This window comes from Sarcophilus harrisii, chromosome 3 (assembly GCF_902635505.1).
Source record: "Sarcophilus harrisii chromosome 3, mSarHar1.11, whole genome shotgun sequence".
NCBI lineage: Eukaryota > Metazoa > Chordata > Mammalia > Dasyuromorphia > Dasyuridae > Sarcophilus > Sarcophilus harrisii.
This window is the reverse complement of record NC_045428.1, coordinates 248,894,909-248,913,856: the sequence shown is the minus strand read 5'-3', so window position 1 is coordinate 248,913,856 and position 18,948 is coordinate 248,894,909. Positions and strand designations below refer to the sequence as shown.

At 37.5% G+C, this 18,948-nt stretch overlaps 1 protein-coding gene and 1 pseudogene across 3 annotated transcripts in view; one reads left to right on the top strand and one right to left on the bottom strand.

Moving 5' to 3' along the window:
• MAOA (monoamine oxidase A) overlaps positions 1 to 18,948 on the top strand; it is a 178,433-nt gene that overhangs the window by 51,274 nt on the left and 108,211 nt on the right. The window contains exons 1-2 of one of the 3 annotated variants that reach the window (XM_031959385.1): positions 17,832 to 17,898; positions 18,731 to 18,866. The exons of 1 other annotated variant lie outside the window; for it this stretch is intronic. In XM_031959385.1, the coding sequence (XP_031815245.1) occupies positions 18,767 to 18,866 (100 nt within the window). In that variant the 5' untranslated portion in view covers positions 17,832 to 17,898; positions 18,731 to 18,766. Of the gene's footprint in view, positions 1 to 17,831; positions 17,899 to 17,932; positions 18,867 to 18,948 lie in introns of those variants that run through there. One more of the 3 variants, XM_031959384.1, reaches the window with a different exon arrangement.
• On the bottom strand, positions 5,143 to 18,085 carry LOC100932254 (annotated as a pseudogene).

Here is an 18,948-nt window from a genome sequence, read left to right as displayed (position 1 = left end):
GAATGTGAACTCCTATCATCCTCAGTGCCTCATATAATGCTTGATATTCAGGCTCTTATTTGTTGATTGATTTATTAAAGTAGCAGAAATGGGATTCACCAGTGTCTTATATCCCCTTATTTTTCCAAGAGAACCCACTTCCCAAAACAGATTAATTTTTATACTTTCCATAAAGCTTGAGGCTTCAAGACTTGGGCATGGTTGCAGGGGGCTGAGGTCTTAAATTTTTACAGAATACTGTACTTGTGGTGACATCTAGAAGTGGGAACATTTGGGATTTCAGGGTTTGGAGGATTGGACTTTGGAAGGAAAAAGAGGGTGCCATACAGAGGCAGCAATAAAAATCCACTCTAGATCAGATAATGGTATCAAATCCTCACGGCACAGTGGTATTGGGCCTTCCCAAGCCTGTGGAGTATTTGTCCAGTTTTTAATACACTCACCTCAGTGGAAGATATGAGCAATGGCCATCCTCTAGAATGGCCTAGGAAAAACATAAAACTAGATGGAACCTAAAACATCAATTAATAATCAATCAATCAGCTATACCTGAAGGAAAATTCGCTCTTAAGATATCTAATAAGTAGTTATCCAGTTTTTCTTAGATCTCTAATAAAGAAGTAGCTATTTGATAGTATCCCAAATGTAAAATCTTTCTATCTCTAAAAAGGATTGCATTCACATGTGAATATTAGTTGGAGGACTGAATATATCACAGCCCCACTCCAAACTGTTGACCTGTAAACTGTTATATTCAGCTTCCTCTGAGAAAGGTGGCATGAAGGAGCAATAACATGAAAAGTGTTGTCTCAGAAAACAATATAAAAGGATGAACATCTTTCCTTTCCAGTATTTAAACTGCAAGTCCTTCCTCCTTTAGTGCAATGTGATCAAGGTAGCCCTTTTCCCATTTTTCCACAAGGAGCATCAGGAAATGATAAATCTGCAAGAAAGTATGCTTTCAGTTATTAAAACAATCAGATATCAGATTCCAGGAAGAGAGGTATTTGTGGCCCTGACTTTTAAACTACTTTTGCATACCTGAGGCTGTGAGGTATAGAACTGTTTCTGGTTCCTGGGCCTATTTAAGCATATTAGGAGAGTTGAAGGGTGGATAATATCTTAAGTATGATGAAGGAAAGAGAACAGACAAAGAGCTATAGAATAGAAGGCTCATGTGACTATTGATAAGAACTTTCTGACAGTTTTAAGTAAGAGGTTGGTGACAAGTATCTGCATTTATGACATTTATACTGACAGTTTTAAGTAAGAGGTTGGTGACAAGTATCTGCATTTATGACATTTATAAACCAGTCCAGTTTGGTGTAGACTGACACATCATCAGATCACCTGTACTATAAATTTCTCAGCCATAGAAACTCACAAAGACTATTGATTGAAGTATGGAGAGGCTATAGCATTAATGGAGAAACAAGAGGATTTAGAACTGGGAGGGGAATTTGAAATCATCCAATCTAACTCTGTCATTTTATAGATGATAAAAAGGAGTTTGAGAAGGATAGGGAATTTTCTATGGCCATATAGGCAACGAGTGAAAGAGCTGAGGATTCAACACTAGGTATCCTGACTCCAATTAAAATATTTGTGTCTGTATATTGTAGACCTTGAGGAACTAAAGTAAATGTTCAAAGGTATGGGAAATGTATTGTTCTTTATTGGGATATACACAGAGATATGCTATGAGAGTTTAGGAAAAAATAAAGTTCTTACTGATAATGGGGAAAATGTACTTGCTTCTAAAATAAATAGCCATATAAATGTGAGGCATAGAATCACAGAAATTACAAATCCAAAAGGACCTTGGATCACAGTGTACAACTCTAACTTTCCCTGGAGGTTCTCTGTTTTAGCTGAAGCTAAGAGATAAGGAACAGTAAGAGTAAAGTTATAAAGGGAGGGCAACACCAGATTGTGGCAGGTCTTTGGAAATACTTCTCTTTATTTCTTCCTCCATTGATTTTTTTATCTAAGTTCTTTCTGTAATGATTTCCTCTGTTATTCCTCATTTTCCTCATATGATGATACTTTCCTAATATAACTAGTTACTAAGTCAACAAGTGCCTTCTTGTGCTGAGCCCTGTGTTAAGCACTGGAGATATGGAAAAAATGGGGGAGAGGTCATGGTCTGAAAGAAGTTCACATTCTAATGTAAATGATGTCAATGTAAATAAATCAATACATATAAGATTCATACAGAGTACAAATATAATTTTAGGAACGTTTTAACACTTGATGGTACTGGGAAAGGTTTTTGCAAAAAGTAACATTTGAGCTGATTCTTGAAAGAAATCAAAGATTCTAAGAGGAGGTAAAAGGGGAAGACCTTCCAGACCTAAGAGTGAGTTCAGGAGATGCAATGTCTTATGTCTTGGAACAGCAAGGAATCTAGCACTGTTGAAACATAGGGAAACATAGAAGGGTGCAAAGAGAGGAAGGAATTAGAAATGCAAAACAGAGGAGATTATATTGGAATGGAGAGAGACTTGAGCTGGGAAGCTATTTAGAAAGCTAATTTGGTGGTCCAGATAAATGTCAATAAGGACCTGAATTAGTGTAGAGATGATATTAAGTGAAGTGTTAGGGATTGTCAGATTTGTTTTTTTTTTTTTTAAATTTGAACTTCTACTTCATTTTGTTAATTAAAGAAATATGTATATAGGTATTTGTGGCCTTGACTTTTACTACTAGCTTCTTTCTTGAATTTTATGTCCTGTTAACTTCTGGATATCCCAATTACTACTCTTTCTTAATTATAGCTATTCTCTAAGGTATCTAACTCAATGAATAAATATAGTGCTTTTTTCAGTCCTGTTTTTTTTTAAGGTTCAAAACCAATAATCTTCAACCTGTTTGAAATCTATGCAGTTTTTCTCTGAGTATCTAACTTGAACTCTGTTTACATTAACTTAAATCTCAAACTTCTATTAGGTGGACAGGGGTTCTGTGTCTGCATTTTTTCACTTCCATGCCTTTGGTTGTTTTCTAGCCTTGGAATATCTCTATTCCTCCCATATTGAATTTATCCCATCTTGAATTGATAAATTCAATTCAAATTCAATGTTAGCAACAAACATTTAAGTATTTTGTGTGAGCAAGGAATCTTAATAGAAACTAGGAATATAAAGACAAAAAGAAAAGAAAAGAAATGGTTCCTGCCCTCAAGGAACTTATGATTCACTTGTGGTGCATGGTTAGATACAGCCTAGACAAAAATAAGTAAATGCAAAATAGTTGGATTAAAGGAAGAGTACTAACAACTGGGGACCAGCAAATACCTCATGTAGGAAGGGCCATCCAAGTTGGAAAGAGAGAAAAGCCTGTGCATTTGTATGGCAGAATGGGAGGGGGTATATCATGAGTATAATATACCCAAATAATATGGGCATATATTGGCTAGAATATGGAGTCAGAGTATTATGAAGTAGATAGAAAGATAATCTGAAGCCAGATTATGAAAAACTGCAAGAACCCGACAGAAGAGTTGGAGGCCATGGAGAATCATTGACTATTTCTATGCAGGTAGGTGAAATCTTTAAAGCCCAAATAAAATGTCACCACTGTTATAGTCCTTCTCTAAAGGAAATGACCTTTTCCCTCTGGTTTCATACAGAATTTTATTTTGCTCCTATACATAGCATTTACCACCTGTTATTTTTTTTCTTTGTTTTTTAATTTAATAGCCTTTTATTTACAGATTATATGCATGGGTAACTTTACAGCGTTAACAATTGCCAAACCTCTTGTTCCAATTTTTCACCTCTTACCCCCCCCACCCCCTCCCCTAGATGGCAGGATGACCAGTAGATGTTAAATACATTAAAATATAAATTAGATACACAATAAGTATACATGACCAAAACGTTATTTTGCTGTATAAAAAGAATCAGACTCTGAAATATTGTACAATTAGCTTGTGAAGGAGATCAAAAATGCAGGTGGGCATAAATATAGGGATTGGGAATTCAATGTAATGGTTTTTAGTCATCTCCCAGAGTTCTTTTTCTGGGCATAGCTGGTTCAGTTCATTACTGCTCCATTGGAAATGATTTGGTTGATCTCGTTGCTGAGGATGGCCAGGTCCATCAGAACTGGTCATCATATAGTATTGTTGTTGAAGTATATAATGATCTCCTGGTCCTGCTCATTTCACTCAGCATCAGTTCATGTAAGTCTCTCCAGGCCTTTCTGAAATCATCCTGTTGGTCATTTCTTACAGAACAATAATATTCCATAATATTCATATACCACAATTTATTCAGCCATTCTCCAACTGATGGACATCCATTCAGTTTCCAGTTTCTAGCCACTACAAAAAGGGCTGCCACAAACATTCGTATCACCTGTTATTACATCGTATAATTGGCTCAGGATCTCAAATCTAAGCTTACACATGGGATGGGCTCAGACTTTATGCCCCTCAAAAGTAATTCCCAAACAGCTCAGACTTCACCCCTGGATCTTAGCCAATGGGAACACAAAAAGACAATAGACTTTTCTCTATTCTGTTTCCCTGTCTCTCCTATAAAACAATAAAAGAAAATGTTCAGAACAACAGAAATAAGGAATAGGTGCATTGATAATGGGAAGAAAACTGCAAAAGAAGTGATCACTAATTTACAGTACTACCTTAGTCTCAGTATATTGGGAGTATCTTACCAGCTCCTAGCACAGTCCTCAATTTGGAGTAGTTGCTTAAGAAATTTTTGTGGAATAATTGTAATTTCATTAAGACCAAAAGCACTGAATGAGATATTGGCAAATTTGGAACTCAAAAAATAGAAAAAACAAAGATTGGTACAACAAAATCAAAAGAGAAGTATTGAAAGCATACTTAGTATTTCTTAAAACAAAAGCAAGTGGTCTTAAAGACATCTTAGTAAATAGTCTAAGAAGTGTTGATTTCATGGAAAGATAACAACAATGAAGCAGTCCAAATATCTTATTTCAGAAAATCACACAAAAATTATCCAGAAAGATTTGAAACAAGGTAAAGTATAAATTGATATATTGAAGAGAATAATATTACCAGAGATTCATCCAAAAATATTGTCACCAAGAAATGGAAAAAAAAGTTAGGAATATATTCTGAAAAACAAAGGAAAATAATTGTCAGACTTTCAAAATAATAATGTATTATACAATTGAGCCCAATAGTTACTTTCAAAAATGTATTTCTTGCATAATTTAAGAAATTTGACTCATTTCTTTATTTTTTGTGTCAAGTGTTAATTTATTGCAATAGTCTCCTTTGTATTTTAAACTTGCTGGACATTCTACAGCACCACTTGATGTCATCAATGACATCATGAGGATGTCTGCCATCAGTATTGTAGCCCAGAGACTGAGCTGTTCCAAGTATCTCTTTAATAGTTCCAGAAAGGTCTCTTGCCAAGGATGGGTGCCTCATCTGTTGAGCAATGTTGATAATCTCATCAAGACTGATGTTTCCACTGTGTTGTTGATATTTTTCTGCTTCTTTCTGTCCCAAGGAGGTTCCTTTAAGACTTTGATCTTCAAGGCTAAGGCAGAAGACACAATCTCAGTCTGGGTCTGAATGGTAAATTTTCCTGTAATTCTTAGCCTTTTCTAGTTGCCAGTTGCCTTGGCGATGTCATCACCAAACTTTTGGGGAGAAAAATTCAAGACAACAATTTTGGGGGCAGAGTTGACATGGCACCAACTTCACCACCAATGCACATTAAAAACACAATAAACTTGGGCAGCACGGTGGTGATGAAGGTTGGGGCTTGGGCCGGATGCTGCAGGGTGGCTACTGGTATTGGATAAACCTGGATTTGGGATTGCTACCATGAGCTGGGAGCCAAAAAGATTTCACTCATTTCTAAAGAAGAAATGTTTTTAAGGTGCACAGGTGGTGAAATTGGTACACTTCTTTACCTGCCTAAGGCCTATTTGTCTCAATTTCAACTATAAATTGAGGATAATAATGGTAGTTACTTCAACTGTAAACTGAGGATAATAACGGTAGTTACTTCCCAGAGTTGTTGTGAAGATCTGATGAGAAAATATTTATAATTTGTAAAATGCTCAGCACAGTTGCTGGTGCATAATAGGCGCTATTTAAATACTACCTATTATTAAAGTTATGATCATAATTATGAAGAACTTAGAGACCTAATGGACATTTGACATAAAAATTAATAAAAATGAAAAAACTAAAATAAAAATCAATGAAAAAGACAAGCTAAAATTCAATGATTTCATATTGGAGAAGATAAGACTATGAGCCTTTAAAAGTTTCCCTTTATGAGGGCAAATGAGAGATTAAAAAGAATATGAAAAGGTGAAACCAATGAAGAGGCAGCATTCAAGATGAGATAATGAATGGGAAAAGGAAAGCAATGCATTTTTATTTCATTTATGCCCTTTTCTCCATTTCCACATAGGCCTTCACCACATACTCTCTCTTCTCCAATTCAAGCTTAAATTTGACAATGAATCCTCATCTCATAATCTCTCTCAATAAACTATAGTGGTGGGGACAGCTAGGTGGTGCAGTGGATAGAGACTAGCCCTGAAGTCAGGAGGATCTGAGTTCAAATGTGACCTCAGACACTTAACACTTCCTAGCTGTGTGACTCTGGGCAAGTCACTTAACCCAATTGCCCCAGAAAAATAAATAAATAAATAAACTATAGTGGCTCCCTATTCCTCAAGATCAAATATAAAATCCTTTGTTCAGCATATAAAACCCTCTACAACTTTCCTCTTCCTACCTTTACTCTCTTCCCCACACTCAATGATCCAGCCAATTGTCCTTCTTGCTGCTCCTTGCAGATGACTCATTGTCTCTCTGTTCTGTAGTTTTTCATTGGCTAACCCCATGCCAAAAATTCTCTTCTTCTATAACTCTGCCACCTGGCTTCCCTGGCTTCCCTGAGGGCTCGGCTCACCCACTGTTGGAAGTTTTTTCCAGTCCTCTTCTCATTACTCCCCATACTGCTAGTACCTTCCCTCTGGGATTATTTTCCATTTACACTTTATATGTTATAGTTAATTGTATGTTATAGTTATGGCTAGTTATAGTTAATAGTTATATTTGTTATAGTTACATATTTCTGGTGAGAGTTATTTGCATGTTATAATTATGTTATTTATATATTATATATTATACATATAATTTACATATATAATTATAGTTGTTTAAATAGTTATTAGCATGTATGGAATTTGTCCTCTTTAAGGGCAGGGATTGTATTTTTGCCTTTCTCTTTAACTTTTGTCTAACTCTTTAACTGCTTAGCACAGTACCTGGCACAGAGTAAGTGCTTAATAAATGCTTATTGACAGATAGATGAAAATGTAGCATTTACCAAGCATGATAATAACTGAGTTCTTGCTTATTCTACTAGTCCCACTATTAGCAATGTGGTTGATTTGAATTGCATTGCTAACATTTTTTCTTCAAGGAGTCATTTTCTATGAGACAGAATCCAGAGACAGAAACTATCATTTCTTCCTTTAAAAATTTAGAACATTCAGGACATCCTCCATAATAGCTTTAGTTAGTAAAGTTCTCCACATTTTCTGATTCAGTTGGTGCTAGTTATTAGAGAACTGTTGTATAAAATTATTCCTGTGTACATTTTTCAAAAAAAATCTCATGTAATCATAGCACATACAAGGGAGACAGTGTGTTGGATAAGAACTTTTTAAGAATGCAATTTGCTTTACAAAATCAAATGTTTGGGATGAGATAATTAACAAGTAAAAAACAGTGAAAGCTTGTATTCTTTGTATTATTTAGGCAACAAGGAGACTGGTCACTTAAAGAAAATAATTTATGAAATTCTTTTTGTTTAATTCCATATTTAATTAAGGTACCTTGATATGTATATGTCATTCCAATAAAGTTCTGAGAAATGAGGAAAAAAAATTTTAGAACATCTTTTACTGGAACAAATTGGGGTTGAAATTTCCCCTGAATAATTAGATGCTGATTTTAATTTTAGATGAGATACCTAAGATGGTGAAGTATTTTGAGATGATATAATGTCTAGATTTCTATGTATCTGTATGTATGTCCACATCTTTGCAAACCTTGATATTAAATTTTATATTAAAAATAGCTGCTATGATTACAATCAATTGGAGAAGAAAAAACTTGGGAGATAAGATATCTTGTGGAAAGGAATAAATATATTCTATTTGTTTACAGAGGGTAATGTGGGAAACCAGGTATACATGGATAATGATACCAATGTGCATTCCTATAGAAAGAAGTTACAAAGGGGCAAACTTAAACCTCATCTAAGGAAAGTCTTTTAATCAGATATAGCCTAAAGTGAAACTGGATGCTTCTGTAGTTAGTGAGTTGAATCTCACTGCAGATCTGTTATTCTAAGACTAGATGAATTACTTGGCCTATTAGTGTTCTGAAGAAAGAATTATCAGATATGGCTTCCTCCTCTCTCTGTGGGATTTCTCCATAAACATATTTCACAATCAGTTCTCTGTCAGTAAGTGATCTTCATGAATTGCTGTGGCCACAAAACTCATACATCTGGTGGCTGAATCCTTTGGAGAGGATCCTCTAATCCTAGCTGAGCAAGTCTTTAGGTGACAAACACGAGTGTACCATTCACTTTTCCCCAAAGCAGCTAAAGGTAAAGCATATAGAGAGGTACACTTGGAGTCAGGAAGACAGGTTTGTGTTAAAGATCAAATAAAGGTATAGAATAAAATACTCTGCAAATCTTAAAGGCCTATATAATATCTAGCTATTTATTACTATTATTGTTATTCTTTTACAAGTTGGTGGGCTCTGCTGGAGTCTGTGTATTGCTAAGATAGTTTGCAAAAGTCCATGGTCATCCTGACTCCATGCCTAAGGGAAGTTGAGCAGAGGGTAGAACCTAACAAGTCTTCACAAATTTCGTTGAATGATAGACAGTATGGCACTTGTTAACTTTGAAAGCACAAAAAATTACTCACTAAAATATAATAAAATCTGCTTATGCAAACCTGTTTATATCTTCCTAAGTTTCAGGGTTAATAAATACAAGTTATTCTTTCTTTTTTGTCATTTGTGACAGGAAGGTAGGGAAGGAAAGCCTCCCCTCAATGTTTTTTATTTATTTATTTATTTTTCTTTTCTCCATTTAAAAATGTTTTTTTTTTTAATTACATGTGAAGATAATTTTCAACATTCATTTTTGTAAGAGTTTGAATTTCAAATCTTTTTCTTGTCTCTCTTCTTTCCCCTTTCCCTAAGACAGCAAGCAAGCTGATAATGATTATACATATACATATACATACACACACACACATATATACATATATACACATACATATACAATCATTAAATACTAGCCATGTTGTGAAAGCCATATTGATAAAAAATGAAGAACCATAAGATCTTCAATCAGACTCTATAGTTCTAGATAGTATTTGCTATCCCAAATTTGTCTTGGGTCTTGGATCATTGTGTTGTTGAGAGCTAAATCTATCAAAGTTAATTATCACATATTGTTGCACCTTATTCTGCTCACTGCACTCAGCATCAGTTCATATGTCTTGCCAAGCTTTTCTGAAATCATCCTGCTTATCATTTCTTATAGAAGAATTATATTCTACACCAATCATATACCACTTCTTCAGTTATTCCCCAATTAATGAGCTTTGTCTTAATTTCCAATTCTTTGTTACCACAAAAAGAGCTACTATAAAAATTTTTGTACATGTGGGTCCTTTTCCCTTTTTTATGATCTTTTTTCTCCCTGGAGAAATTTGTAATTGAGATTATAAAATTTAGAGATGGCTAGATGAGTCATTAAAACCTGAATTTAAATCTAGCCTCACTCACTAGTTGTGTGACCTCAGTCAAGTTATTTAACCCTTGTTTGCATCAGTTTCCTCAATTGTAAAATGGGAATGATAATAATATCTCTCTTCCAAGGTCATTATGAGAATAAAATGTAAAATGGTTAGTTATAGTGCTTGGCACAGACAAAGTGCTTAGTAAAGGGTTCTTCCTTTCCCTCCCCCCTTATACTATAATATTATATGACCATAACCAATCAATTATTTATTAAGTACCTACTATATGCTACAAAGGATACATATATAAATATATACAAAGAAAGCTTAAAAATAAGATAGCTAGGGAATGAGGACACTAGAAATCGAGGAAAGTCCAAGAAAGGATTTATGCTGGCAATGGTGATTGAGTTGCATTTTGAAGTAAAGATAAGGAGCTGTACTATCACGGGATTGGGCATGAACACGAGCCAGTCACAAAGTTGAGAGATGCAATGTTTGGGGTGAGGAATGGAAAGAAGATTAATTTGATAGCATTGCAAGTGAAAGAATAATATCCAGTGAAAGTGGCCTAAGACCTGAAGGGCTTAAAATCCACACAGTTTTTAGTTTATCCCAAAGATAATAGTTTGGGTGATTTTGTTGTATGGTATCCTATGGTCAAAGTTGCACTTCTAGGAAAATCCATTGGCAAGTGTTTAGAGATAGATTGGAATGGGGAGAGACTTGAGGCAAAGAGTGACATATTTAGGAGGCTGTTTCCATGATTCAGACAACCCAAGACTATTGAATATTGAATGAGTTCAGTTTTAGTTTAGTTTTAGACTGAAGCTCAGGTAAGAGAATAAGTTTATATCTGTAACATCTATATTTCTCCATATGAAAAAATAGATTGGTAAGGAGTGAAGAGTGAATGTGAGGAGAGGAAATGAAGGCAGCAAGTGTTGATAGTGTTTTCAAGAAGTTTGGCTAAGAAAGATATGACAATAATTTTGTAGAATGATGGAATCTAGTGAAGTTTTTTTAAGGACAAAGAGACTTGGACAGTGGGGAAGTATGATGACATTTAGTATAAACTAGATATAGGTAAGTAATTTTGTAGTTATAGCATTTAAGCTAGTTCCAAACTCTTTCCTACCTCATTTCCATCCTGCTAGGCTCCTTTTTAATCTTAAGGAGAACTATATTCCCACTAGATAATGATTTATCTTTCTTGAAACTTTGATTGTAGCTCCTATCTGATAATCTTGTTTGTACCAAATATACTTCTTCTTGATTTACCTTTTTCTAAACAGCACATTTCACCATCTTTTTCCTTCTCTAATTTAATCCTTTGGCTATTAAGAATTTAGCAAGGGTCTACCTTAGAAAAGGGGTATGATTACAATGCATATATAAATCAGGCAGTATGGGATTTCACTCCAGGGAGATACAAAAGATTAGATGACATGTTCCTTTCCCTCAAACTAATAGCTATAATCTAATTGGCAAAAGAGAGTGCCCGAAGCACCTACCCTGACTATTTCCTTGTCATGAAAACACAAAGATGAAGTACAATGTTAAGACATTCAGAGCCTTAAACAAGTTGGGCCTCTTTTGTAAATCTAGACAAACAGGAAATGTTGTATTAGTTTTAAAGGTCAAAAATTAGCAGGGGGAGGAGGGGAGGAGGGAAGGGAGGGGAGAGTAACTGTTCAAGTGCAATTTTTTTAAGGGGAATGGAAAAGTTGAATGGGAAGGATTGAAGAAGAAAGCTTTTCCTTAGTTTCTTTCTAGAGTAGTATCTCTCTAAATATTTGCTAAACCCAAGAGAGTAAAAACTATTTTACTTATGTAGGCTTTTATATGCTGATGAAGAGGAAAAGAAATTTATTTGGGCAACATGTGTTTGAGTGAAAGGTTAAATCCCAAATGACATTTACAAATGACAATCATTTTCAACTTCCAAGAAGGTTACATTCTAAAGGGAGATAATATGTAATAATTAGGTACATTCAAGATATATACAGAGTAGATAGAAGGTAATCTCGGAATGGAAGGCTCTTATATCTGGAGGTACTGAAAACAACCTCCTTAAGAAAGTAGGATTTGATATGAAAAACAGGAAAACTGTTTTTTTTTTTTTTTCCCCCACTGAAACCAGAAAAACTAAGAAGTAGCGATTCGGGCAAAAACATTCAAGTTATAGGGGATCAAAACATGGAGTGTCCTGTGTAAAGAATAGATAGCTAACTTTAATTTGTGTGGAAGGGAATAAATGTAAGAAAACTGAAAAGTTAGGAAGGGGTCAGATTATGAAGAACTTTAAATGTCAAATAGAGGAGTTCCTATTTGATCTTGGATGTAACAGCTCCCTAGAGCTCATTGAACAAGAAGTTGACGTGGACTGACCTATTTAAAAAAAAAAAAAAATCACTTTGGCTGAGTGGAAGATGGATTGGAGCAGGGAGATATTTGAAATAGAGATACCAATTAGAAGACTACAGTCTAGGGTACAGGTGATAAGGACTTGAAACATTGTAGTAGCTGAGTGGAGAGAGAGATATAAGAGATGTAAGACAGAAATCATTAAACTCTTCCAATGGAATGTGGTGTGAATTCAAGTGAGAAGTAAAAGATGATGTTGTTGTGGGTAATTGCGTGGCTGAGAAGACTGTGGTATCCTCAACAATAACAAAGAAGTTTGGAAGAAGGAAGTTTGGAGGAAAAGAATTTTTTTAAAGGGTTATTTTTTTTTCACAGATTGCAATATACACAAATAAAGAATGCGTGAGTATTATAAGAGGTTTGCTTTCAGCTGTTTAAAATCACATCTGGTTTTCAAACCATTTGATTCACTGAATTAGTCTGAATAACAACAAAATTCTACATTATTGAGAACATTTTATATTTTTCAAAGTATTTTCACATAATCTCTACATATTCTCTTTAGAAACTCTAATGCTGAGCTCAATTTGAAAATTAACGTGTAAATTGTGCACTAGTTATTGTTTTTCTTGTCTCTTCTTATACTCTTAATGAGTTTGATGCAGATTTTTACTTTAAGTACTTCAAGAGTGAATGATTTCATGTGTGGGGCTGCTCCTATGCTTTATGAAGGCAGCCTCTTCTATCCTTAAGTAGTTCATTAAATACATTGATGTATCAGAAAAGTTATCTTCAGCTTGTGCCTAATCCTCTGGTGATAAGCTACTCAACATACTTAAACTGATCCTCAGATGGAAAATAGATATGGTTCATTGACAAGTCTATTCTGGTTAGGGCTTTCTAGAGTTTATATTCCAGTGACAAAATCTTCAAGATGACAGCATCACTTTAATGTCATAATGAGACATCTGAGGATGAGCTGATAAAACAGGTTTATTCTTTCCTTTAAAAAGTTTGTTGGCAACTGTGGCATTGGATCCTAACTTCCAAAGAAGCTTTCCATATTTCCATTAGCATTGGTACATTCATTCAATAAGCATTTATTGAGTGCCTATTGTGTGCAGAGCTTTGCTCTAGAAAAGAATGAAATATAAAATTCACAGTATAGCACTTGTCTTTATTGGAACTTGCAGCCCAACAGGCTATACTACAGGTATAGATAATACATGTTAAGTGCTTTAAATATGAGTAAAATATAGTGTTAGATGAGAGCTAAAGGGGAAAATCTTTGCTGACAAGAGGGAATTAGGGAAGGCTACCTGGAGGAGGTGGTATTTAAGTTAGGCTTTAAAGGATGATTTCAATAAGCAAAGTGAATCTGGACATGTTGAGTTCAAGATATCTAGCTTTTAATGTTCAACAGGTAGCTAGTGATGTGGGGCTGTAGTAGTAAAGTTAATGATAGATACATATGGACCTGGGGCTCATCTGAACAGAATAATAATTAAATCTATGGAGGCTGATGAAGTCACCAAGTGAAGGACTTTATAAAGAAGAGGACCCAAGACAAAAGACTTCAGGAATACCCACAGGTAAAGGTGTGATATGACAGATGTGTTCAGGGAAAAAAAATAGAATAAGGAGAAGCCAAATAGGTAGATCAGTGTCAATACATCACAGAGAAGAAAGAGTAAATATTTGTGAGAAGAATAAGGCAGTCAAGAGTATCAAATTCCTCAGACAGGTCAAGAAGACTGAAAATTAAGGAAAGTTCTATTCGATTTATTAAGAAAGACATGACCATTGGTGTTTTATAAGACAGCAAATTCATTTTAATATGAGGAATCAAGGATAACAAGGAAGATGAGGACCAAAGAGGAAGAGAGGATATGTTAATTTCCACAAAAATAGGGAAGTTTAGAAAGAGGGTGAGTTTTTTTTTTGGGGGGGGGAAAGATTGCATTATTATTTAGTCATTTCAGTAGTGTCTGACTTCTTGTGACCCCATTTTGGGATTTTCTTGGCAAAGATACTAGTTTGCCATTTCCATCTCCGGCTCATTTTACAGATGAGGAAACCAAGGCAGGCAGGATTAAGTACTTTACTCAGTCTGTATTTCTGTATTTGAGACTGGATTTGGGTCTTCCTGATTCCACTTAGCTCTTCTAACAATACTGTCCTCAAAGACTATCTATGCCTGCTCATCCTATTATTCATTCTTTTCCATTGAAAAATAAAGTGTCTATTCCTGTATGTGTGTGTGTAGAGGGGTATGGTTGGCATGGGAGGAGAACTTACTCACTGGTCTCTGTCCCAAAGTGCAGAGCTTCTCCTCTGGAGCATCTATGAGATGATAGGGAGAAGAGGGCAAAGAATGGGGTCAGAGTTTTGCTGCACAGGTACTATGGGTGCCTTAGTCAGGTCAGTTATAACTACATTGAGGGGATGCAGCCAAAGAAGGAAGACCTGTGGTAGGAGGTGATGGAGTGATGATATTAAAGGAGATGATGTTACGAAAGACACAAGTTCAGTGATATAATTCATTTTCCTGCCTTCCTATTGATTGATCACATGCATCTGAAGGTTTAGTGACTGCTATTAGATGGCCACGAAAATTGGAAGAATGGGAACCTACTTTGAGATTATTGGAAATTAAAAGAGTAAGGTTTAACCCTACTGTTTGCCATCTACTCAAGGACTACTTAAGAGAGAAAATTGTTGAGAAGAAAGGAAAATTAAGGACTAGTTATTCTGAGGACTTTGCTATTTCCATAAAAACTTCTGATTATTTGCTTTCCTCTAATTCTCTTTTTGGATTTCTATGTAGTACTTTACATATCGTTTTAGATACCCCTTTAAAATAGGCAAAGCAAGCATATTGTCCCCTTGTAACAGACAAAGAAACTGAGGCTCAAAGAGAATGACTTGCTCATAGGTAAGTAGGGAGTAAAGTACTATAATTGAGAAAAAAAACCACATTTAAAAAAAATTTATTTTATTTTTCCCCAAGTACATATACAGATATCCCTTCCACATTGTTGACTTTCATTGGAATAAGAAATTAAATGGGAATTTTTAGGAAGTTTTGGAGAAGATGACATTCAGAAATGTGTGTACAGCATTGCATATTATCAATATATTTATCTTATAATAATTCAAACTTCTCTGATACAAAGAGAGAGCCAAAAAATTGTACACAGATTTTCCAGATGATGGAAGTGCCAAGCTTCTAACCCCTGAAATGTGGAAAGGATAACGGTAAAAACAATTTACATTTTTTAAAAAATAATTTTGAATTCCACATTTTCTCCCCCCCTCCATCCCCTTCCTCATCATTTAGGATGCAAGCAATTTGATAAACATTATACATGTGCAGCTATATAAAACATATTCCATATTAGTCAAGATGTGAAAGAAAAGAGACCAAACAACCCAAGAAAAATAAAGTAAAAAATTATTTTTATTGGGAGAAAAGACACCAGAACAATACAACATGATTATCATAGGATCAATATGAATGGTTAGTAATGTCTATGCAGAACCATTAATTAAAACTGCATTTTCATTACCATCAAAATGTTTCCATTAAACTTTTTACAAGTATATGAAGAGAGTCAAATATGGAGAGGTAAACATTTGAATTTTTTTATTGGCCTTCGGCAAGTGTAGACTTTACTCCAGATTGGGCATGAAGTTTGAAGAGACATAGATTATGAGCTCCTCAGGAGAGATTGTTTAGCTTTCTTTGCATCTTCAGTGATTAGTGCAGTGCATGAAACAAATTAGGTGTTAATGTTTATTGACTGATTTTACAAGTTCCTTTTTTTAAAAAAAAAGTCAGTTAACTATTGATTCAGAACCATAATGCATAACCATGGGATTTCTGAGCATGGGAAAAAGGGATAAATTTCAACTTCAAGAGGGAAATGTTATCACTGAAAGCAAATTTCTAAGAGGTAGTATATATCTTCAATTGTTTTCTGGGATCATTGAGTGATAACTGATGGACACCTAAGAAAGAGTCCAATATCCTCTCAATCTGAAGAGATGGAAGAAGGTCCCAGAACATTGGCAGATTTATGGAAGAACACAAAAACCCCACACAAGTTGTGATATGAATCATCAAAAGGAATATGCAATTTGAGGTCACACAAACTCAAATTTTTTTTAGATTTTTTTATTTGATCAATGTAAGGAGTTGCTAACATCCTCCAGCAATACATATCCGCACCATTTCTGCAGTTGATATAAAGTCTTGGAGGGTTGCTTGGGATGCAAAGTTAGGGTTACATGATTGTGTGCTAGAAGTAGGGCTTGACAGGCTTCAAGGCCATCTCTCTATTCACTATGCCACCCAAACTTTCTGAAGGATTTCCCAGGTAGGACTGGGAGTGATTTTGGAATATAATCCCCTCATCTCACAGTTTAGAAATCTGAGTTCTGGAGAAGTGACTCACTCAGGATCAAAGGTCAAGTGGAAGATGTGGGATTTGGATCCAAGTCTTTTGACAGTGATCTTTGCATTAATAATCCCCTCATTTCACAATTTAGAAATCTGACTTCTGGAGAAGTAACTTACTCAGGGTCAAAGGTCAAGTGGAAGATGCGGGATTTGGATCCAAGTCTTTTGACAGTGATCTTTGCATTAATAATCCCCTCATCTCACAGTTTAGAAATCTGAGTTCTGGAGAAGTAACTCACTCAGGGTCAAAGCTCAAGTGGAAGATGTGGGATTTGGATCCAAGTCTTTTGACAGTGATCTTTGCATTAATAATCCCCTCATCTCACAGTTTAGAAATCTGAGTTCTGGAGAAGTAACTCACTCAGGGTCAAAGGTCAAATGGAAGATGCGGGATTTGGATCCAAGTCTTTTGACAGCGATCTTTGCATTAATAATCCCGCCATTTCACAATTTAGAAATCTGAGTTCTGGAGAAGTAACTCACTCAGGGTCAAAGGTCAAGTGGAAGATGTGGGATTTGGATCCAAGTCTTTTGACAGTGATCTTTGCATTAATAATCCCCTCATCTCACAGTTTAGAAATCTGAGTTCTGGAGAAGTAACTCACTCAGGGTCAAAGCTCAAGTGGAAGATGTGGGATTTGGATCCAAGTCTTTTGACAGTGATCTTTGCATTAATAATCCTGCCATTTCACAATTTAGAAATCTGAGTTCTGGAGAAGTAACTCACTCAGGGTCAAAGGTCAAGTGGAAGATGTGGGATTCGGATCCAAGTCTTTTGACAGCGATCTTTGCATTAATAATCCTGCATCTCTGGTATAAATCTCTGTCACATACTGCTTCTAAGGACACTCGCTCTCCATAGTTTTTTTGGTTTGTTTTTTTCCTCTTAATGGAAAGCTCTGGTTATACTTTTCCTGTTGTCTACTTTATCCATAATCCTCATTTTAAACCCTCAACTCCAATTTTCATTTTGGCTTTTTTTTTTTTGAGTACAATTAGATAACTACTATCTTTTATTAAGTTGGGTTAAATCTGTGGATTTGGAAAACTAACGAGTGTCCTCTGGGACACGCCGGAGGAACCGATTTTGCGAGCCGTGGAGTCTCCCCTACGCCTGGTTATAGAGATCAGAGCTGCGTTCTGCTTCCAAGATACATCAGTTTCCCCCGGCGGAGTACCCGGCGGGGGGGGGAGGGGGAGGTTTGGGCGAGTGACGTCACAAAGGGAACCTGCTCTTTGTGTAGACAAAAGGTCAAGTCAAGATCAAGGTTGGCTATGCTTTTTTATGTGTCCCCTCCCATTCGGGCCTCGCCCTGGGATTTTTCGTCCTCTGGGTTCCCCAGGATGGCCGGTCAGGGCACAAGGCCGCCGCTCCTCTAACGCGTCGCCTAGAGACCCCCGCCCCGGCGAGCCCTCGGCGGGCTTCGAGAGGCTCCGGCCTCCGACTCCGGGCATGCTCAGTAACGAGGGCAGGTGGCGCGTGCCAAAAGGAAGCTTCCCTCGGCTGCGGCCCCCAGCCCCTCCTCCACGCTTTCCCCCATGGGTCTTCCAGCCGGCCCCTAACAGCAGCGACGGCGCCCGTCCGGCGTTGTAGGGGCCTGAGTGAGCCGGCGCGGCCGCCCGCCTCCCTATGACACGCGCGCCAGGATAGGGCCGCCGCCGCGGCCGTGCCGGGGCAGCTTTACCTGACACCCGGTCCCCTCAGCGCGACACGCCCCTCCCCCCCCCCCGCCCCCCCCCGCCGCCGGTAGTGAAGCCGAGGAGCTCAGCGCCAGCGCCGCCTGCCTGGCTCAGGCTATAAGGTCTAGGCCCGCGAGACGCCCCAGGGAGGCCGCGAGGAGGCGAGGGCGGCGAAATCGGCCGAGGCGGGGTCTGCGGCGGCTAGGGAGGGCCGGAGCGAGAGCTGCCAAACCCCAGAGCAGGCGGAGGCGGGGCGGGCCGGGCCGGGCCGAGCGGGAGCGCTCGAGCCCCCCCTGGCGCGCCGGCTGGCTCCGGCAGGCAGCCCGCACCGAGCTGTGAGCCGCAGCCCGGCGCGGCCGAGCGCATCCCGAGACCCCCGCCGACCGGCCCAAACCTTTCTCCCCCCCCCCGTCCCCCCAGACCGAACCTCTCAGCGGAAGCCGCACAGCCGTGAGCATGGCGTCCTCGGCTAGGAACACTCCGCCGTCCTCCAGGAAGAGTCGGGACGACGCGATCAGCAAGTGCGACGTGGTCGTCATAGGGGGAGGCATCTCAGGTCAGTCGGGCCTGAGCGGGGCGGCGGAGGGGGGGGGGCGGGGAGACCCCCACCAGCCTGCGGGGCGGGGGCCTTTCTTCTC